This window comes from Emys orbicularis, chromosome 3 (assembly GCF_028017835.1).
Source record: "Emys orbicularis isolate rEmyOrb1 chromosome 3, rEmyOrb1.hap1, whole genome shotgun sequence".
NCBI lineage: Eukaryota > Metazoa > Chordata > Testudines > Emydidae > Emys > Emys orbicularis.
In genome coordinates this window covers 67,614,229-67,638,109 of record NC_088685.1, presented here as the reverse complement: position 1 = coordinate 67,638,109, position 23,881 = coordinate 67,614,229, and the positions used below count along the sequence as shown (strand labels likewise).

The 23,881-nt window shown below is 40.5% G+C and overlaps 1 protein-coding gene across 2 annotated transcripts in view; it reads left to right on the top strand.

Moving 5' to 3' along the window:
- Window positions 1–23,881, top strand: part of ME1 (malic enzyme 1) — a 358,560-nt gene that overhangs the window by 201,076 nt on the left and 133,603 nt on the right. For both annotated transcript variants that reach the window (XM_065400345.1, XM_065400346.1), the window contains exon 6: window positions 12,691–12,794. In XM_065400345.1, the coding sequence (XP_065256417.1) occupies window positions 12,691–12,794 (104 nt within the window). The remainder of the gene's footprint in view (window positions 1–12,690; window positions 12,795–23,881) is intronic.

Genomic DNA, 23,881 nt, shown 5'->3' with positions numbered 1-23,881 from the left:
GTGGTAAAGGCTTATCCTTCACTCCAGTCCATGGTCCCCTCCTAGGCTAGGAAATGCTAGCTGACATGCTTCAAAGAAAAAACTTCAGAAAAGACAAATTTCATAAATTAGCATAAGATTTCCCCCCCCCCCCCCAAATGTTTTATGATAAAACAGCTTCTTAAATTCTCTTGCCCTCTGGTTATGTAGGGACTGATTTTCATACGTTCTGAGCACCCCTAATTGAAACTGAAAACAATGATATTTGAAAGGTTCTCAGCACTTCTGAAAATCAGGCAACTTATTTAGGTCCCTAAATATGGATTTGGAAGCCTACTTGTAGGAACCCTTAAAAAAAATAGATTGGCTATAATGATATACACCACAAATTTTCTGAAATGCATCTGCTGCTTTGTTTAAGAAGATTAGACCGCAAAATAAGTTTGTTTAAAAAGAGGGGCGTTTTCAAACCCTAACATGAATTGAGCTGGTTTTATACATTTGACTGTTCTAAATGAAAACATTTTACCATTGTTAACAGTTCATAAAGGGCAGAAAATTGATATACAACAGATTAATGGCTGTGAAACAGAAAGTAAAATGAAAGTAGGTAGAAAATTAACCTTACCAATAGAACTTAACTGCCCAGTAAAGTATATAATGAATCAAACAGCATAAATGGAAAAATATAAATTACATTTGCAAAAATTATTTCATTTTATAAGACTCTTACATTACTAGTAACAAGGGATGGTTATAAGCCAATAAGTAAATCTGGATTCAAATTTATATTTCCTCCAAGTTTGGAGGGTTTGGATCCATCCTTCTCTTTCTACTAGAGCTACTCAGAAAAAAAAATTAAACTTTTTATTAAGACAAAGTTACAATAAAATATTAATGCAACTATATTGCATGTTACTTATTACTTATTCAGGATCAGGTTAATATTCAAAGAACCTGACTAAAGATTCTGGCTTACTGGCTGGGGATTTCTCCTCTGACTATATTAAAAAGGGTGACCAAAGTTCTTTTTGGCACTTCTCTTGTACATGCACTTGGTGTGAAAGCTTTTCCAACAGAAGGAGAGTCCATATTTTACTATGCCACAATTCCATAGAAATGAAATTTTTCCAATAATGTGCAATGCAGAGTCTTGCTGCTAACATTAAAAAAGAACTTAACTGCATTTGAAATGCAGTTGAAAAATTTTTGATGGAACTGTTTTCCATCACAATGTGCAGTTTCATTAAAACTAAAATGCTCTGCAGGAGCATGTCTGTTTCAACAAAATTCTGAAAGAAAAAAATCAAAATAAATCATTTATATTTTCTTGTTTTGTTTTGATAAGGTTAAAATGTTTCATTTAGACTACGATTTTGATTCATTTAGACTTTTATATTATATTAAAATGTTTATTATATATAATCTGTATTTAATATTTTTTGACATTATGTTTCAACGTTATTGAAATGAAATGTTTTAACATCAAAACATTTAAATAATTCTGCATCAAATTTGTAGATTTTCAATCTACAGTGTATTTTGGGATTTCAGCATTTTGTTGCAATTCAGAAGAAAAACAAACGTCAAAATATTGGAATTTCCTGTTTTCTGACCAGTTCTAATTTCTACCCTAATTAATGGAGATATCCCATCTCCTAGAACTGGAAGGGACCTTGAAAGGTCATCGAGTCCAGCCCCCTGCCTTCACTAGCAGGACCAAGTACTGATTTTGCCCCAGATCCCCAAGTGGCCCCCTCAAGGATTGAACTCACAACCCTGGGTTTAGCAGGCCAATGCTCAAACCACTGAGCTATCCCTCCCCCCCCTCTACTAATCTACCCTATCTCTACTAATGGTGAGAATATGATTTTTATTTTGACAGAGTCTCTTTAAATCTGTAAAATACTGTGTGGTAGTTTGTTTGTGATGCACTGTACAAAATAAACTTGTATTGCATCACTGAAATTTTAAATATTTGAAATACTGGAAAGCATGACTCCTCGTATTTTAGGATGATCAGGTGCCCTGTGTATTCCCAACACCCGTTGTTGTTCTTGAAAACAATTTATTTCAGAAATAAAGAATCAAGAAACTGAGATTATAGAAAGAGAGGAATTTTTTCCAGTTAAAGTGCTATACTCCTTTGAGCTGCAGCATACCCATCATTTTTCTAACGCCTTCTCTAAGATCTGGTCTACACTTAAAAATTAGATTGCTCTAGCTACATTGTTCAGATCTATGACACATTTCGTGCCCTGAGTGCCATAGTTAGGTTGACCTAACCTCTGGTGTAGATGTGGCTAGGAAGAATTCTTCTTTGACGTAGCTAATGCCTCTCAGAGAGATGAATTAAATACATTGATAGAAAATTCAGAGAGATGAATTAAATACATTGATAGAAAATTGCTTTCATCGATGTAAGTAGCATCTACACTGCAGCACGACAGTGCCATAGCTGAAGTGTCATAGCTATGCTGCTATAGTGGTTGTACAGTAGATATGGCCTAAGGGTGCAATTCTGCAATACTGAATAACGCCTGAGGGATTCTGACTAGAGCTGGTCAAAAAATTTTTTTTGGAGAATAATAAATTCACCAAAAAATGAAGTTTCAGGGAGACCAAAACTATTTACAAATTCAGGTCAAATTTGGTGAATAGTTTTGGTTGTTTAAAAATTAGGGGGGAAAATTAGAAAAAGTTAAAATGGTTTGATTTGACATTATCAAAATGAGCCATTTTGACATTTCATTTCAAAATGAACCATTTTGTTTTGAAAATGTTGATTCAACCTGAACAATTTTATTTTGTTTTTATTTTGGTGAGAAAAACTGAAAAATGTCAGTTTTGGTTTTTGGTTTGGCCACTGAATGAAAAAATCAGTTATTCACTCAGCACTAATTCTGAGAACTCTCCTCTGAGTTCAGTATGAGTGGAGATGCTCAATATGTTGTAGGAGTGGGTCCTATGCCTCTGATTTTCCAGGGAGGCTGTTTGCTGAAAATGAAAGTATCTGTTCCAAAGATATATTTCAGTACCAATTTTGAGTACAGGTGGCCCTGGTTGAGCTTCCCCAGCTGGACACTCACCAGGCTACTGTGTTTGGGTCCCCATATCTTGGACCTGTGTTCTCTTCACTGCCTGAGACTGAGCAGAGTCCAGGCACTGCCTCTGGCTTTAGGTTTCTAGGCACATTCTTGAGGTGCAGATCTTTTGTCTCACATTCCCTTCTGAGTGTTGAGACCCCATGGTCCAACGCCTTAAGCCCCATGACTAGTGCCAGCTCCCCCAGACTCCTGAGCACACTTTTCTCAGAACATCAACTTTATGTTTACTCTGGTGTACAGTTTACTTTTTCAGGGACATGTGATAGTTGAAGGACTTAACACAAAGGCTTTACAAAGCTTTCAAAATCAGTCACTCTTTACTTTAGGTACTGCAAGAAATATACAGATCCAGACAAAAACAATAAGAAGTCCATATGTCATTCCCTGCCTCGCTTTCCTCACCATTCTGGAGTGTTCTTCAGAACCGGGACTGTATCTTTCTGGGCTCCAGCTCCCCATTCTGGGACTCCACTTCTCCAGGTCAGGCTTTTCTTCCCAGTCATGGAGTCTGTCCTCTCTCTTCTCTAGCCAGCTTCCTTGGACTTTGGCTGTTCTCGCCATCAGAAATGTATCCTCTCCTTCCAAAAGCTTGTGTCTTTGTTCCTCCTGTGAGTCCTTCCTCTGACTTCTCTTCCCGCCCCCCCCCCCCCCCCCGAGTCTCTCAGGCTCTGGTTTTTAAAACCCAGTGCTAACATCTGATCTCTTTGTTGCTTTTGGAAAAATTCTACTCCTTCAAACCCCAGCCCTTTGCGCAAAAGCTGGAGAAAACTGGTTCTCCTAACTTCAGCCAGCCTATTGTCCTAAGATGCTCCCATTTGAATGGATGACCATCAAGATTTAACAACTGTCTATTGTTCCTGGTCTGGGAGATACATGGCACAGAAATGGTGGATTACACATACACTGAGGCATTCAGTGACACAGCAATTTAATAAAATCAACCAGAATTCATATATTGTTCATAGATAGAGATGGTATTTCAGCATGTTCATTCCCTGATGATGAAATACACCAATTGTGTAATCTACTGTGTCATTGGCTTGGCTCCTGAATCTAAATTGGAGCCAGGTGTACAGCTCGGGCCTTTCTTGAACCTTGATGACTTGCTGATCTCTTAGCTCTGTGTGTAAAAGTAATATAAATGAGTTGCCTTTTTTTTTAACAACCTCAGAGATCATTACAGTTTTAATATGTTCAGGTGGTGCTTCAAAGAACTCTTTGTTGTTTTACACAGCTAATTCTAAGTAGATCTATGTGATCTTTCAAGTGAAAGAATCTCAATTAAGCCCTTTTGGGGGGAAACGTTTACAAGGATAAAGTTTGAACTTGCTGCATTTCTAAGTATGAATGTGTTTTATATCTTCTGTGTAGTTTTTTTCATTAAAGCACTAGTGTGTAAAATAGACATGTTCAAGTTTTCATTAAATATTATTTAACATACACAACAAATCTGTTAACCAGAGAAAGGTGAGTTATAGTTTGAAGGAGATTAAATCTCCAGAAGAACATTAAAAAGGTTTAAATTCTACAAGAAGTTTGTTGTTCAAGTTTCTTTTGTTCGCTTGAGGAAAAGGATCCAGTAATCATGGCTTGACATATTTGATTGTAGTATAGAATTTTCTTTTCAGTAATCGGCTTTGAAAGCCATGAAATAGTCAGTGGTAAATATGTTAATCTCTCAAAATGTGTGAACAGTTTAAAAAAAACCCTCTGATCTAGTTTGCACTGTTGTGACCTGAATAACAGGATAATGTGCTTAAGCAGCTTATTTATTCTTCAGTGCCTTTTTGAAAAAGAGAAGTTGCACAATAGTTTGCCATTCACGGCTTAGAAATGACCACTGTTCTTTTCAGTTGTTGAATGCTTAATTATTTTCTCTCCTATCTGTGTTTCACCATACATTACTCCAAACAGGACTTTAAAGGAACTTTTTGGTAGTTCCTTGCTGAACTGTAACACTTTTGTGAAGAAGTATGCACTGAGCTGTAAAAGAATTTCAAGCTCTCAGAAAAGTTGTACAGGCTTTCAACCAAGATGTATTGCTGAATTAACTGCCTGTGCTTATAAGACTCTACCCAAACTGAAAACCCTAAAGAGCCCTGTGGACATAAAGTTAATTACATTTTTAAGGGTGCCTCATTAACATTCTGCAAAGGTGTGTGTGTTGTGATCATACAAGCATGATTAGGCTGACACTATTTGTTGATTCCCTTATATTAGTTATTGGTCTGTGGATACCAGCAAGTGTACCAGATATAGTGGTGATGAGGGAGCAAAGGGAACTCGAAAACAGTGTCTGAAGGCTGCACTAAAGCTTAACTACACAATTAAGGATTTGTCAGCATTTATGCTGTATATCTTGATTTTCATGGATTTATAGTTCAGCAAAAGTTGGCTTCAATCTGAAAACCTGGCAAATTGTCTCAATCTGGCTATGAAATATTTTGAAACACTTCATTTAACTTGGTTTGACAATTTAAAAATTAGAGACATGAAAAAATAAACTTTTTTGCAGAGCTCTGGATAGAACAAACAACTGCTTTTGGAAAAAAATATTTTCCTTCAGTAGATATCTTAAAAATTGCCAATCATAATGCATGCTGGTGGTGGGGGAGGATGAAGCATATGAGTTACTGAAATTTGAAAGGGGATAAACTATACATGCTGACTAACTATATAGGGCCACGTTGTGGCCTGGCAGACGTGGTGGTGCAGGGCTGTAAGGAGGCACACGGCTATTAACCTGGGAGAGGAAACACAATCTGGAGAGCCACTATGACCCCCCATCATGCAGGTTAATTGGAGGGTTGAGAACGGGTGGAACCAAAGCTTCGCCACCTACCGCATGTCAGTGTAGCTGCATTTCCATGCCAGGGAACTAGTGCTGTGCTGGCTATAGGCCTGGCACAGTTTTCCCCTCCTGGAAGCAGCAGAGGGACTGATAGGAAGACACTCCTCCAGACTGCTACAGGCGCAGTGAAAAAACACTCTGTCCCTTGCGTTAAGCTCGTTGCAAAGCCATGGTTGAGTCCATAGCATGAATTCTATATATTGTGTCTTGTGCATATCATGATTATAAAAATATCATAGTCTTCAGTGAATATTTATGCTCTTTAAAAAAAATAAATAAAAAAAAGCAGCAGTGGTCTTAATGGAATGCGGCAAAGGCAGAGCACTTCCTACACAACTTTAAAAATACTGTGCAGCATTCTGCAGCAAATTTACATAGACTTCAGTTGAACAAAGCAGTTAAACATGCTCCTAGAATACTGCAAATATTGAGATAAAGTTATTTAAGGCAAATGACAAGTTTTTCAAATAAAGTATGTTGACTGTATAGTAAGTAGGAAAAATCTCCTCTGTAAATAATTGTGCACAGTAGTTAGAAGTTCATTTAATCAATGCTTAATAACTAATTAAATCTGAAAACGCATGAATTGAAGATACACATTCTCAGTTTAATTGAATGTCTATAGGTAAAATACTGGAAACATTGATTTATAATGGAAATAGCAGCATATACTTAAAACTGACTCTGAGCACCACTAGAATTACAAACTAACCATTTGGGGGACCTTTAAGACTAACGGATGTATTGGAGCATAAGCTTTCGTGGGTGAACGCAGGCAAGAATCAGTCTGGAGATAATGAGGTTAGTTCAATCAGGGAGGGTGAGGTCCTCTGCTAGCAGTTGAAGTGTGAACACCAAGGGAGGAGAAACTGCTTCTGTAGTTGGCTAGCCATTCACAGTCTTTGTTTAATCCTGATCTGATGGTGTCAAATTTGCAAATGAACTGAAGCTCAGCAGTTTCTCTTTGGAGTCTGGTCCTGAAGTTTTTTTGCTGTAAGATGGCTACCTTTACATCTGCTATTGTGTGGCCAGGGAGGTTGAAGTGTTCTCCTACAGGTTTTTGTATATTGCCATTCCTGATATCTGACTTGTGTCCATTTATCCTTTTACGTAGTGACTGTCCAGTTTGGCCAATGTACATAGCAGAGGGGCATTGCTGGCACATGATGGCAGCAAGGCACTGCATTTAGCCGTATGGAATGGAAATCTATCAACCTCATGAAGAAACTTGATTCTTGCCAGCATATTTATACCTGCTCCTGGAAATTTCCATTACATGCATCCGACGAAGTGGGCATTCACCCACGAAAGCTTATGCTCCAATACATCTGTTAGTCTTAAAGGTGCCACAGGACTCTCTGTTGCTTTTTACAGATCCAGACTAACACGGCTACCCCTCTGATACTTAACCATTTGGGGTTATCTAAGCTAGTCTGACAAATAGGTATGGTTTATTGCTATTCGATGTAATATGGAGAAATTATTTTCCTGTTCAGTTTTTATAAACCTAGATATTAACAGTGTTATGTTGTCTTTATTCTGCATATGCAGTGTTCATTTTTGTCACTGGTGTAATGTTTATAAATTATGAGCTTGTTAAGATACATCATACATAGGCTTGTCAGAGTTCAGTTTTTTATAATTTTGACGGGTACGATTGTTTATTTTTAAGTATTTTTTTCAACATTTATCCATTTACATTTATACGGTTTTAGGAAATTATTGGGGGATAGACTCATAGACTTGAAGGTCAGAAGGGACCATTGTGATCGTCTAATCTGACCTCCTGCACAACGCAGGCCACAGAATCTCGCCCACCCACTCCTGTAGCAAACCCCTGACCTATGTCTGAGCTATTGAAGTCTTCAACTTGTGGTTTAAAGACTTCAAGGTGCAGAGAATCCTCCAGCAAGTGACCTGTGCCCCACGCTGCAGAGGAAGGCGAAAACCCCCCAGGGCTTCTGCCAATCTGCCCTGGAGGAAAATTCCTTCCCGACCCCAAATATAGTGATCAGCTAAACCCTGAGCACGTGGGCAAGAATCACCAGCCAGACACCCTGGAAAGAATAGGCAATACGGGGATCAGAAAATTATTTAATGACAGTAAACCTTGAGTTTCAAAAAGTTAAAGCTTTTATAAACATTAAAACACAAATTGTCAACATCACATGTCAAAATATATAAAGCAAATACCCTTAAAACCAAACTCTTTCTCAAGCAGCATTTTTTTTACTTTACCTATCTGTACATTTCAGTTATTATTGATGGAAATTTTTTGTCAGTTTGTGTGTGTATAGTGAAATCTCTGTTTACTGAAATTTACCAATACAAAATTAATCCTTCCAAACCTAATCATGCAGTTCCTTGTTTTTGAATCTGTGGTGGTGTTTTTCCTAGAGATTTCTCTTAAATGAGAAGTCACATCAATTATATTAAATTAAGCCATCACTTAATATGCTGGCAATGCGATCTGATTTTTCTGGTAAACTGTCATCTATCTAGCTATCAAAATTGTTTTGAGACTGTAGATCTCAATTCATACTTAAAAGCTTCTATTCACAATATGTTGTTGTTATTATTGATAGTAAAAAAATGTTTCTATTATGGTCATGCCTAAAGACTTCAATCAAGATTAGGGCTCTGTTGGGCTGTAAAAACATAAATATGAGAAAATCCTTTTCCTGGGGAGAGGGGGGTCTTTTACAGTCTTGAGAGATAAAACAGATAAAAGTCAGGGAATGGGGTTATAATACAAGCAAATGAGTGTGGTGAAGAATTAGTGCAGCCTTGTTAGTTACGTGACTTATTGTTTGGGTTTTATTTCTTTGTGTTTTGTTTTTTAATTAGGCTAGAGGTAAGGTGAAGTATGGGAACATTAGTAAGATTGAGAGAGAAGGGAAAGAGGAACAGTCACAGCTCATCACCTGCCTAGCTGTGATCAGCAGGGTGTGTTCTTTAGGTAACACAACAGAGTGAGTCTTCAGGAATGATTTGAAGGAGGATAAAGTAGTAGCTGTATGGGTTATGTCTGAGAGTTTTTTCTATGCATAAGGGGTGGAGTTGGAAAAAGCTTTTAGGGAGAAGATGACTTGCAGGTAATGGTAAGAGTTCCATGTAAAGTGGTTCCATGTAAAGAGCTGTACACAAGAAGCCATTTACAATAACAGCAACAAGTTTTATCGGTCCTACAGAACCAAGGAACTATACTGAATATTCTTGAGCACTATCTGTGGGCACTTTATCTATTAACTATTTATAGAGAGAGAGAGAGAGAGAGAACAATCTTGTAACAGGTGGTAAGGGCTGAGAATGTTGGCAGAATTAAGGTGGAGGCTGGTATCATAAGTTACTAAATTTGGTAGCTAGGATGGGACTAGATAAGCTGTGATGGGCCTTAAAAGATAAAAACAATAAACTTGTTTGATGCAAAGGCAAAGAGGGAGCCAGTGAAGGGGATTGATGTGGTTAGAGTGATGAACTAGGAAGATGATCTTGGCAGCAGCATTTTAAATGGACTTGAAAGGAGGAAGGTTGCAGTAGTTAAGGCCAGAAAGAAGAAGGCCTTGCCACAGTCAAGACACAAAATGTTGCAGACTTGGATGAGAGTTTTAGCTGTGTAAACAGAGGAAAGTCCTTATCTTAGAACTGTGTAAGAAGAAGCAACAAGATTTAGACATTGTCTGAATGTGTGGGTCTAGAGAAGGCTGAGTCAAAAATGGCACCCAAATTATAGGTTTGGATCACTGGGAAGGGTGGTAGAGTAGTCCAAAGTGATAGAGAAAAGTGTGAGAAGGGAGGGCTTTGACAGAAAAGATCAAGAACTCAGTTTTGGCCATATTGAATTTGAGATGTTGACGTGACATCCACAAAAACAGGTATCAGAAAGACAGACCGAAATGCTGGATTGGACTGAGGAAGACAGCTTGTCAATGGAGAGAGAGATTTGAGTCATCAGCATAAAGACAGGAGTCACAGCTAATTCGGAAGTTGAGTACCTAGAGAGAGAGTGTAGAAAGAGAAAAGGGGGACCAAAGATGGAGCCTAGGGCAATACCCACTGAAAAGTGGAGAGGGGGCCAGCAACAACCCTCCAAACAACATACTGAAGGAGCAATAAGACAGGTAGAAGGAGAGTCATAAGACAGAGATATGAATGCCAGTGGAGAACAGAGATTCAGGATGTAGGGTGTGGTTGACAGTGTCAAAAGCTGCTGTGAAGTCAAGGAGAATGAGGATGGAATGCAGGTGGTAAAATTAGTTCAATGACTAATCTGTTCCCTTCTGCACTGAGCAAAGTAGCTTAAATTCTGTGTAACTTGTATAATTTCCTCATCCTCTTGATCCTTGAGGCTGCCATTCAACTACTGAACTTTTATCAAACAATAAAAGAGCTTCCTTTGAATGTAATGATAATTTTTTTTAACGGGTACCCGACTGACCTTTACACAACTTCAGTGCAACATAGCTTCAGCTAGCCCCAACTAATTCAGTTTCCATCAACATTTCAGAAAGGCATTTGAAATTAGTCTCTCAAAGACCCACAAAAACAGATGCTGTGATCAGGTAATCCCACAGTGCCCAGCATGAAAGCATTCTCAACAGAAAGCCCCAGGTTGTAATACGACCACAACAGATCAGGATGAGCCCAAGCCCAATTGTGTTCATATTGGTGTGTTAAAATTTCCTATAGTACCAGAGTGGAAGAACATCCTGGCACTTCTCATAGATCTGTTGGAGGCAAAAGAAGGTGTGACAAAGTCAGTCCTGACAAATATAAGAGAGTGGTGGAAGGCAAATATATCAGACCTAGAATGGTGAAGACTCTGTTCCCTATGAGCTGAAAAAAGTTTACCATAGGTTAACTAGAGACACCTGAGGCCAGTTAAGGGCTACCAGTGACCTTTAAAAACCCTTCTTCTGATGGGAAAGAGGAGGACAAAGATGGGAGACAAGCTGCAGCAGGGGTAGTGGCAGCAGCAGGAGGAAGGAAAGGCTATCTCCCCTCCCTATAGGGAAAGAAACTAAGGTAACAGCTGTTTGGGGGAAGGGCTGGCGACTAGGAGCCAACATAGTAGGGTAATACCCTGTAGAGGTGGCAGGGAAAAGTATTTCTGTTTGCATTATGAGTTTGGGGAGGGGGGGAGTGTTTTTGCTTAAGAAAACTTCTAGGGTCCATCCTGAGGCCCACCATGTAAATAAGGAAAAATAAAACCAGAGTGAAGAAAAAAATATTCTGGAGTCAGACTGGTTTACTCCAGGCCCCCACCATCACCCAAGGGAGAAACGCTGAGGCTGATGAAGTGAAGGAGGTTACCCCCAAAGGAAAGAACAGAGTAAGGTGATCAGGAGAGAACAAACAGAGGAGTACTGATAGTGAGATAGGGGAATGAGAAAGGGAGTCAGATACACCAGGGTAGGGTGCAAGTGTCTGAGATGAAACTGACATGAGGAAAAGAATTTGCCAAGTTAGCTGTGTTGCAGGTATTGTGTTCTTCAAACATCTCATCCTCATTAGTTAGCCGTGAATAGATATGACAAAATATTTTGCTGCAGCAAAATGTATTAATTTTGGTCAAAAATTGGCTGAATAATTTATCCAAACCCAAATCTTGATTCACATCTAAAAAGTATGTACATTTCCTATAACCAAGTTTATTAAAGAAATAAATGCTTCTTGTAACTGAATATTTCTCTTGCATATTAAAGCCGTTTTTCATATAGCAAGAGAAATGATTTAACATAGTTCTTTTTATAAAGCTGAATAAGGACTCATGTTTTTTCTTTCTAGAATGTTTTGACCATGACATTTTGCTACTTTTTGCCTAAAATAAGAATTCCTGAGCAGTGAACTTGTGAACATAAAAAGTTAGTGTTAGCTCATCTAAAAACCAAAGCAGAAGCATCAAAAAGAAGCAATTACTGGCAGATGGCACAGCCACAGACTGGCTAACAGTTTGAACTCAGTTTATACCAGGAATCCAAATGACGGGACTGAGCATCTTGAAACCATGTTTATATGGACTGGTGCCATAGCAAGACAAATCATACCTCTTACAGAAACTAAAGAGCCAAGAGTCTGTGACAGATCTGTAATAATACGGAAATATAAGTCTGTATTACTGGTAGTTTGGTCTTTTTTTTAATGACAACATAGCTACCAGAACATAAAATGTGATATGCTACCTCTGAAATACACTGTTCATTGAACAAGAATAATCCAAAACCACAAGTTTTAGCTTAGTTTAGTAGTGGGCAAGGCTGCACTTGGTTACTCTCTCTGTGGAATGGATACCGTGCATGCTGGTACTCCTACATTATAATCTAAAACACTGTATGAAACCTTGACATATGAAAAGCAAATGTTATGAGGAAAACCAATATTTGCCTTTTTATGTACCTCCTTGCTATTCTTTAAACTAAGAGAAGTATTAAAAAAAAGAATGTGGTTTATAATAGGGTCCTGACTTATTTCCATCAGTACTAGAAGTTGTGAAACCTGACTTAAATCTTTACTTCTTCACTTGGGAATGACACAGATTCATTCCATTGCCCACATGATACAACTGAGTATTTCTTTAATCTCTTTATTGCAGTCCCTCAGTCTTTATATGCTGATGGATAAATGGATATATACCCCATTTATTCCATTAATACTCAAACACTGTATTGTGTTCATTCTCTCTCTCTCCTTGTTTTTATCAGACTATAAACAACTGTAACTTGTTTTATTAATAGTTCATACTTTCTTTAACAGGAGTTGCTAAAAGATCCCTTATATATTGGACTGAGGCACAAAAGAGTCAGGGGTCAAGCTTATAATGACCTTCTTGATGAATTCATGCAAGCTGTGACTTTCAGGTAGGCAGTATATTTGTTTTATTCACACATCTGAATTCCACTGAACTTCAGTCTAGGGGAGAAAGTATCCCAGTCTTTTTTTTTTTTTTTTTTTTTTTTTTTTAAGTGGGGTGGGAAGGAAATGGGGAAATTGTTGGAGTTTGTTTTTCACTTCCTATGTATATTATTTTTAAGATTTGATCCATTATGTCAACTTTGTCTTAAATACTGAGTTATTGTGAATTCATTAAATTTTTGTAGTAAAATTACTAACCTTATTTCAAGTGAGCTTTAGAGGTGTGCTAACCAGTTCTGGTCTTTCAAGGTTTTGATTGAGGCATTAGATTGCAGCCTAACAATTCCCCCACCTCAATCTTTGAAACTATAATGAGATCTGAACCCATCTGCTGTACTCTGAGGCTTGTCTATTTCTTCTGCCTAGAGTGCACCATGTGTATTTGAAATCTCGGAACTATTCAGATTTTGCAGGTGTAGAAGAATCTGTCGAGTACTCAAGTGCAAAGAAAGGGGTGTCTCCAGGAGCTTCTGCAGTGAGGCCCAGCAGAAAGATTGTCAGACCCACTGGCATGTGGTGTCATAGTTTCAAAGAGATAAATTAAGGTGTGAGAAATACTGGGATACAAATTTACTGATTCAGTCCAGTCTTGGAAAATGATTATTTGTCCCAAACTTGTTCAGCTTGAACCCAGGAGACATATTTTGGGGTTTCCTTACATTAGTTTCTCTCTCCATCCAGGAGAGAGAGGATATATTCATTTCTGTTGTTGAACAGTACCTGCAATTGACACTCAAAAAGTGTACTAAATTAATTCAAACAAACAAAGATCAGACAATATAGCAAAAAAATGGAACTTTAGCTAATCGCCTATAGACTTTTTGTAGGCTCCAACAAGGTAATGTGTTAGCTGTGATTTTACTGCATGGTACAAACAGGGACATTGCACCACAGCAGGTGTTGGCTAGTGTGTCTTCAGGGGCCCTACAAAGGAAAAAAAAAAAGGTAAGTTTTTAGTTATGTTTGTGCTAAATGCCCCTTGGTTGGTTAGTGGAGTCATTCCGCACATTTTGCTGAATTGCAGTGCATAAAGTTTTTGTAGTTTACCATTAGCATGTGAAATATTATGTCAAACTGATTACTATTATCAAGTAAATCCTCATATATTATGTTTAGTAATGTAAGCATGGTGGAGCCTATCAAGCAAGTGTAGGTGTTTTTGACTGTTATATAATGTAAATAGTAAATGATGTGGCAAAACTTCCCTTACTCTATACCATTTTCACAGGAATGTTTTAAAAAATATAAATTTTGACCTTGAAGTACTATATATGGGCAGCAATGGATGTAAGTCTATAATGGATCCAGATCCACCAAAACGTTGCCCCCACTTCCCTTTAACTAACCAGAAAGCTAGCTAAATGAGCAGTGTATACCAGCTTGGGGTTTGTGCAGCTGTTGCCTTTCTTCCTTTCCCTTTGGTCCTGTAATTGTGACCTAACGGCTTCAAAAGAGATATCTTGGGCCTATGGTGCATCTTCTTCCTACGGCTCTCTGTGAGCTGAGGGGTGAAAACATTATCTACCATCTGTTATGGACTGACTCAATGCTTTATTTGAGGCCCTTCCAAAGCAGGATGAACTTCCAAGGATCCTGTCTTAATCAATCACTGCATACAGGCCTATCCTAACTTAGCTCTTCTTTTTCTTTTTTCCTACAGAAAGTCATTGATTTTTATAACTAAGATTTGGAATATAATTTTGTAATTTTCAATTATCAAATAATGATTTCTGAAATTTACCCAGAATAATTTCTGGTCATTAAATATTTGGTGGCCTAGTGTTCCTTTGGGTTTACGTACCTAAAACTTGTTAACAGTACTGTTAATACTCAAAATCTTGGTCTTCACTGAGTGAGTCTTCCTGTAAGTCCTCTGGTACCAGTTCAAGGCGTTGTAAATACAAGCACTCACTGGCTGTGTCAGAGGCAGTACCATTGACTCCAGCTCCTCTGGAGCCATCAAGTCCAGTGCCTTTGTCTTTACTGGACCCTGGATGTACAGATGATCCCGACCATCTCAGTACCGTCGGCTCCAGCAGCAGTGCAAGCACTGAGAATAGGTGGCTTGGCAGAATCTGAATTTTTTTATATAATTTTGACAGATAATATAGATGTTTATTGTTGAGCATTTTTTATTTTTATCTATTTAAATTTTCACAGTTGGGAGCAATTATGGGGTGGGGGAAGGTCAGACATTAATTATTGAAAGACAGTAGGCACTGAAATTAAAAAAGTTAAAGCTGTCAAAATGCTACCCCTACTCCAGCTCCACTAACGCTGGGATCACAACATGTTTTATAAATGTTAAGGTGAGACTCTAATAAGTTCCCAAGCAGCATTTTTATTACTTTGTATTGGTGGAAATATTTTCTCATTGGTTTGTGTATCTACAGTTGTTTATCAACATTTATAAATAAAGATCTTATCCTTCCAAGCCTAATAGAAGACGTACCTGTCTCAGTGCCTTGACTCATCAAACCTTCGTGGCTGCAAGGGCTCTTATATGTCTCCCTTTACCAGACTCTCCACTACTACTAATGGTGTAGTATTTACCACTATGGGTCTTTGGCACTGTTGGTCCTGTTAGTACAGTCAATGAACCTGGCACTGTCAATGCAGACACTTCTGGCATGGTTGGCACCAACAGTGTTTTCAACATACCTGATGCAGCTAGCACCACAAGCAACTCTGCTGAGGTCAGCTTTGCCAGCATGATCAGCACCACTGGAGTCTTCAATATCATTGATGCTGTTGGCTTCAACCCTGCTGGCACTGCATCAGCATTTAGACCTCTTCATCCCATACTGCTGTATACAGACCCCAGGGTGTCTCCCACATCAAGAGCTCCATGAACCCAACAGGAATGACCCCTCCACTTCCTGAGAAATAATACATTTCCGCTTCAAACTGAATCTGAGAAGCACATGTCACCACCCCAGTCTTTCAGATCACCTTGTACACGTCATAACAGAGATGCAGGTTTTAAGGACTTTGGATGGTTTTCCTACAAGGAAGCCCCAAAATGGTGCCCTCCACATGGGCATTCAAATTGTGCAGTACTCGGCATGGCCATACTGGTGGTTGCCCATACCAAGGGATTTGAAACTTCCATCAGAATCTAATACCAGAAGGAGGTCCCCTTTTCCAGTCCAAGAAACCTCTCACCAGGCTACCCTGACAGTTTCTCCTTTCATGGGTTTGAACCATATTGAGCACCCTTGGATGTCCATCCACACATTTCTTCCTCATCTCCAGATGAAACTGAGTCCTCAATCTCCAGAGGACTTTAGGGTCTTCCTGGACCTAATGAGAAACATGGCCACTTCTTTAGGAGAATAGTTGGAGCTTGTTCAAGAAAATCTGCACAGTATCCTCAATATTTTACAAATCCCTGCTCCAGGAAGGGTTGCCTTTCCCATTAACGAATCCTTGCTGGAGCTATCGAAAACAGTTTAGCAGACTCCAACCTCTATACCACCTGCAGCAAGAGATTGGACAGATGCTACCAATTTAATCCAAAGGACTTTGATTATTTTTTCATACATCCACTCCCTGACTCCTGATGGTCCTGGTGGTCCTCCAGTTTCATCCCAAAGCCACTCCTAAAGAAAAGGAGCTCAAGAGACTGGATATGTATGACAGAAAAGCTTAATCCACAGTACAGCTACTCTGCAAATGAAGATGGCTAACTATCCAGATTTCCTGTCCAAATATAATTTTATTAATGTAACCCTTCTGCCCATCTAAGTTGGCAGCAACAAGGGCTGTGTTCTGTATCTAGGGGTTCCGTTTCAATAACGCAATGCAAAACCGGCTCGAGCCCCCACCCAGTGACCTGGGACAATTACATACCACCCCCTGGGTGCCTCTAAGAGGCAATACTTCCCCTCTCGCAAGCACGGAGTCTGAGTGTAGCAGAAAATGTTTAATAACATGAGGTAAACGACATCAGTATTAAATTGGAAAAACACCACAAACAGGATTCATAACACAAACCATGAGCAAAAGACCCACCCCAGCAAATTGGGCTGTGTCCTTTCCCTTTGGTTCTTGAATCCAGCAACCCAAAAATCACCCAGAGTCCCCAAAGTCCAGCAACCACCCAAAGTCCAACAACCCCCAAAGTCTCTGTCCCTGGTCAGTGCAGCCCCAGAGTAAAAGCGGGGCACGCGGGGTGTTAAGGGGCACCTTACGTGATCCGAGGCCGGCCGGCCGTCTCTCCGTGGGGTTCCGCCGCAGCCTTCACCACGAGCCAGTCCACTTCCTGCCGTCCCATGAACTGCTCGGCTCTACGAGCCGCTCCAGCCGTCCCCACAAACAGCTCCGCTCGCCATTCCTTGGGCCGCTCCAACCGTCCCCGCAAGGCTCCGCGCCGCTCGCTGCTGTGCCAGCTGCTTAGCAATATAGCTTCAGGCTCCCCCACTAGTTAACACAGCACTCAGCGATCTCAGCTCTTAATAACTTTAGCTCTTTTGTGATTTCAGCTCTTAATGATTTCAGCTCATAGTAGGGGAGCCCCAGTGCTGGTGCACCATTGGCCCAAAGTGAATTCAGCTCAGCAGCCTGTAACTAGACTCCTAATGGAATCAAAGTTAGCTCTGACATTCAACAGTGGAGAGAGGAGGTGGTGCAATTGGTGTTTCAAGCCCTCAAAGGGGGCCCATACCATCAGGTACAAATGCCTGTCCCCATCCTCTCTCAATCCACTGGGTTTTGTAACCCATGCCCCTTGTCAAGCAAGTGCTACTTAGGTAATGGTGAGTCCTTCTGTCATACAACAGTTACCCTGATTCTGTGAATCAAGGCCAGTGGAACAAAACTTTATTCTTCCTGCCCCAATAACAGAGAAACTGGGGATCCCACACCAGCCAAAGTAACCACTTTCAGTTGCTGTTGTTTCATGCCAGGTGAGTGGGTGTGCCTATGCAAACAAGATCAGCCCCTGGAGTTCTTTTCCACACTCGCCATAATTCACCACCAGATGTCAGGGTAGAGCTCATCCTGACTCTGCTTACATCAACTTAGATAATGCTGTAAAATTTTTAGACAAACTACTAGAGGAGTATAGGGAACAGTCTATGGCTCTTGTCTCACAGCAAAAACATCCCTCCAGGCAGCTATTGATGCAGTTGATATGGCTTCAAAATTGATGGCCACTGCCATTGGTGTGACGTTCTTTTGGCTGCAGGCATCTGGAATTCCAAAGGAGCTACAAAATAGAATCAAGAACTTGCCTTTTGAGGGATTTAAGCTGTTCTCGAAAAGACTGATGCCACCATTCATACCCTGAAAGTCTCCCAAGCAACTCTGAGATCTTGACGAATCTTCTACAAATTACATTTCCAGCAGAGATTTCAGGGCTCTGCTAAAGGGCGATGTCGGCCTTCTTGATATCGCCAAATGGCTTTGTCTCAATCAGGCCCGTCTCACCAGACATTGACAGCCTCCTGGGCAGTCATCATCACTGCCTCCTCAAGGGCAGCATACCAATCTCAACACCTCCCACCCTTTGGACAACAACTGTCACTCTTTCCAGTGTTTGGAATGAAACAACATTGAACACATGATTGCTCAGAACTATGAAAGAGAGAGATATTATCCAGTTCATCTCTCTTCCCTTTTCAGGGACCCATCTCACAAGATCATGTTGCTTCAAGAAGTCTCTTCTGGAATTGGAAGTGACAGACGTTCCTTGTCATCACAGAGGGAAAGGAGTCTATTCCTGTTACTTCCTAATTCCCCAAAGGTCTGGGGGTTTACGTTCATTTAGGCCTCAGGAAGATGAACTGCTTTATCAAGAAAATCAAGTTCATGATGGTTACCTTCACTTACACTATCATTTTCCTGGAAAGTGGAGATTCGTATGCCGCCCCTGATTTGCAGGATGCATACTTCCACGTGGCAATATACCTGGCCAGAGGAAGTACCTTTGCTTTACAGCAGGAGACATCCACTACCTGTACGCAGTGCTCCCGTTTGGTCTGTTGTCAGCCCCAAGGATCTTTACAAAATGCATGGTGGTGGTAGTGGCACACCCATGCCTCTGAGGTGTCCAAATTTTCCCTTACCTGGGCAACTGACTCATGCACAGAGCCTCAAATGTCCAAATCCACAGCAGCATCCTCATTATCAGACCGCTATTCTCTCATCTGGGCCCAAAACTGAATTTAGACAAATCAGTTACAGCTGACACAGCATATAATGTTCATAGGAGCAGATCTTGATGCCATAATTACAATGGCCTATCTCCAGTCAATGGGTTTCAGTACATAGTTGCTCTCTCTGAAGGCCTAAAGTCTAACACAATAACAGCAGTGCATTCCTGTCTACAACTACTGGGCCACATGGCTTCTTGCATGTAGGTAACTCCAGACTTCACCTTGGCTGTCTGCACGCCTGGCTCCATTCAGTCTGTCGTCTGACCAGGCATCCTCTGAACATGCTGGTTTGTGTACCTGAACAAGTGCTTCAGTCCCTGAACTGGTGGTTGGACTCCCACAACATGTAGAAGAGGGTCCCTTTTCTGTCTTCAGAGCTAACTGTGACTCTGGTTACCGATGCGTCTACCAAAGGCCAGGGGGCCGGCTTCGGACAACTTTGAGCACAAGCTCTGTGGACAACCTAGGAGATCTCTGTGTATTAAAATGTGCTGGAGATTTGTGCAATTCATTGGGCCTGTGAGACATTTATGTCTAACATCAAGCACGAGGTGGTGCAAAGTCCTTATAGATAACATCATTGCCATGTTTTATTTCAATAGACAGGGGGGTGCAAGACCAGCTCTGCTATGTCAGGAGACTGCCAACCTGTGAAATCTGCATCAGAAACAAAGTTTCCCTGAAAGCATTCCATCTTCCAGGAGTGAGGAACACCACGGTAGATTTCCTCAGCAGGAATTTTGTAGTCAATCAGAGTGGTCAATCAGAAAGAATATTCTCCTCCAGATCTTCTATCAGTAGGGATACCCAGAAATAAACTTGTTCTTCTTTGAGTAATGTCTCTATGGGTGATCCACATTAGGTATGCTTGCGTCCCTGTGCCTAGAATTGGAGATTTTCGGTAGCATTGCACCACACATACACCCTCCCGCTCCCCTCTCCCCCAGTCTCGCGTGTGTGTGGCAGCTAAATAACGCTGTGTGGTCCAACTGCCCTCAGTTCCTTCTCAACCTCCCTTGGCCTGAGACAGAGTCCCTAGCAGAGCCCTTCCTAGAGAAGTTCCGTTAGTGCCTTTCATGGTGATAGTGTTTCCGTTAAAATTAGCTAGCTAGTCATTGCTTCTGTTCTCCTTCTCTTCCCCCCCCCCCCTTTTTCTCTTTATTTAAAAAAAATTCCTTCATTCTTCCTTGTTACCCCTTAGGTTAGAGTAGTGATTCCCTACCTTCTTCCCTTCATGGAACTTATCCCTGCATGGGGTTATGCTCAAATCCCCCAGGTTCAAATGGTGTTTCTCCTGCTGGGAGGCCATCCCCTTGAGCAACAGGTATCCCGATGCATTCTTTGATTGAGAGAGGTGCACATACCACAGAAGTGCACACATTGCCTCAAACTGAAGGCAAGGACCCGAAAAGCCCATGAACTGAAGCTAAACTACTAATGATGAAAAGCTCACTGCGGACAGCCTGAGACTCTGGTCCTGGCATTCCTCCTGGACAGCGGTCACTGTTGGCACTGACATCTGCCACCCTGCACTCTCCACTGCCTATGAAGAGAAAGTGAGCAGACTCCTCACGCAAAGACACCAAGAAACAGGCCCCAAGTTCACCCACCAAGGAACCATCTAAGAGAAAAAGGTCTGTAACGAGGTTAGTAACCTCTGCACTGACTGGTACAAGATTCAGTACTTATGACTCCTCTGGGACCGGCACTGATAGTAAGTCCAAGGACCCCAAGAGGAGTGGATTGGATGAGATGGCACCATCAAGCAACAGTGGCAAAGAGAACCCCAGAACCCCAAAGGCAGTACCGATCGCACCAATTAAACACACGGTACTGAGCATCTTGGCACCGATGAGACCACCTAACAGACAATCTGGAGAACTCAGGGTAATTCCAGCACCATCAGCACTGATAACAGCAGCAGCGATGCACATGCCTCCCATGGTACCAACCAAATGCTTCCAACAGTACCAATGATGCTGGTGCCAGTACCACAGATTCCCAAAAGACCTGCTCGTCTCTGAGACACCGGAGTCACCACTGCTGCGTACCGAGCTCACAGCTCTCTCTCCCAGAGGTGCACCCAGTCACCTAATGTGGCGCACCCATAGGGATAGTATTCAAAGAAGAAATGAAGGTTACTCATCCTGTGAAATAGTTGAGATGAATGTCCCTACGGGTGCTTCGCTACCTGCCCACCTCCCCTCTGCTTTGAAGTTCAGACATAGATTCTGCGGTAGAGAAGAAACTGAGGGCGGTTGGACAGTACAGCACTATATAGCCACTATGCACAGTGTGTGACTGGGGGAGGCATAAATATGGCCCAACCGGCCACTGCTACTGAAAATCTCCAATCCTGGGTGTAGGGACACAAGCACTTGTAATATGGAGCACCAGTAAGGCGACACATCTCAAAGAACCTCAGCTACTGCACAGGGTGAGTAACTTTCTCTTCACTACCAACCTGAACAACAAATGCAAGAGGTTTAGCTCCATGGTGGGCTGCAGTCCTGGTTCCTTAAGAGATGCATTTCTCCTCCCGTGGACCAATCCTCTGCTATATGAGTTTCCTCTAGTTCCTCTCCTCCCAAGGGTACCTAGGAAGATGAAAACAGACAAAACCAATTTAATCTTAGTGGAACCAGCCTTGCTAATGCAGTACTAGTTCACGGATCTACACCAGCTTTCAATCAGACCACATTTAACTTTACCCCTAGTTGGGGATCTCCTGTCCAAATGATTTACAGTCTTGGTAAATATGTGCATGCATAAGTACATGCACACACACACCTACCTACCTCTAACTAGCAATTGCTTCAGCCTTCACTGAAATGCAGCCACTTCCATGACAGAAGAGCAGCTTGAACAGAAGAGCAGTTGAACAATGTACAGCAACACCCCAAAACAGTTGTGCAGTATGGGTGAGGTAAAATAACAATGGAGCGGAATGTTCAAGAAATCCGATTACAGTTTATTATAATGTAACTGGTCTATGTAATTCCTGTTTTCTTTCTGGGTTATCCTGTCTAAATTTAAAAATTAAGTGTTAATATGAGAATAAATAAAGACAGTCTGTTGGTTTCGGTAAGTGTAAGAGGAAATGCTATTTTCTGTTTCTCACATTGCTACTGTTAATAAGTTATGCCATAGAAGAGGGGAATGGTTAAGGCAAACCAAATAATTTATTTTTCTTTGGGAAGTACTGTTCTTCTGGACTTATTTGTATTGATTTAAAGGTTATTCTTTCATTTAACACGTATATTAGGTAATGATTGGCAGGGTAATTGGGGCCAGGGGAGAAAAGAAATTTGGATGCCTAGACATCATCTTGATTTCATTGCACTGATAACCAACAGATACAATGGGGGTAATATAATATTCTAAATATGGGGACTTCTTTAGTCATTTGACTACTTAACTAAAATTTGTACAGAGTGGACCTGGTCCAGAAATGTGATGAGAACTCCCAATGGGAATTATTCAGACCCTTTTAATCTAGTGCCTTTTATGTTTATTGCTTGGTTATGGCACCATTTTGTATTGTATGTCAGCGGTTCTCAAACTTTAGCAACATGAAGACCCCCATTTTGGTTTAAAATTTTTCGTGGACCCCAAGCCCTCCCCGCTCAGCCTCAGGCCCAGCCCCCACTCCACCCTTTCCCCCACTACTCCACACCCCCTGAATTTTAAGGACCTAAACGCTTTATTATTTCTGCATTTGAGAAATCTTTGGTTATCAAAGGGAATTTATACAAAATGTTTGATCATTGACAAATCATGGCTATCTGCTTTTTCAGTTATCCAATTCTGCTTTTCTTTTCTCTCACATTGACAGCTGAAAGACTGATCTGCTTCTGGATCTAATGGCAAATATGAAAAAAACAGAACTATTGGAGCGTAGAAAAGTAGGGAAGTGCCATAAATTAAAGGCTTTTCCCAGGGCTTTGATGGTAACAATATGTCATGAAAATCACATGACCCGATAAAAGTATGAGAATTGGCAGGCCATTATATTTATTTATTTGACTGAAACTACTGAAGTTCCTATTGGTACCAGCGAACTCTATTTAGCACCAGGCAGTTTATCATTTACTACTTGTACATATGAAAAGTGGTATATTTGAAATATTCCTTTAGCATACTTAATTATGTTATAGGGTATACTGCTTTTTCAGAAATAAATGAAGGCTTTGTTCCTTTCTTGCATGAAAAGTTTGCTGGAAATGTTGGCATGTCTACTGAAAGGAAAAGCAGCAAATTATGAGTCAGTAAAACAGAGCTGAGAAAGAAACAGAACATGCTCTTCCAACTATGCCTGTTGTGCATCATCCATCAAAGTTGTTTCTGTTTAGCATGAGTCCAAGTCCACTTTCTAGTACTTACGTTGCAGCATATCTGTTTATATTATTATGCTGTGTATAATTTGGATATATACACATAGCATATGCATGTGGAGTATAAGTATTTATATGACTCCTTTACAACTGTGGCTAGTTCTACAGACTAATTGCAGAAAACTACATAACCAATAGAGTAATGTCAAATAAGGTTCCTTCAAATCTGTCTATTGAAAGGACATATCTGTACATGCCCCCACCTTCTTTTGTTTGTATTTTTTAAACTTAAAAATAAAAGAAGAAAAAATATAAAACTTGTAAAGGAAGGAAATTAAAGGTCTTTTTAGCTACATTTTTCAGAGAAACAAGTCTTTCTTTTACAGATTGACAGAGCATCACATTCAATTATGTCACTGCCTGTGTATTCAAAAAGACAATGCCTTCTGGAAACCAAGTCAGATTAAGATATAGTCTCCTAAAGTATAATACTGCAAACCCCCCAAAAAAAAACAAAAAAAAACCTCCTCTATAGTTTTC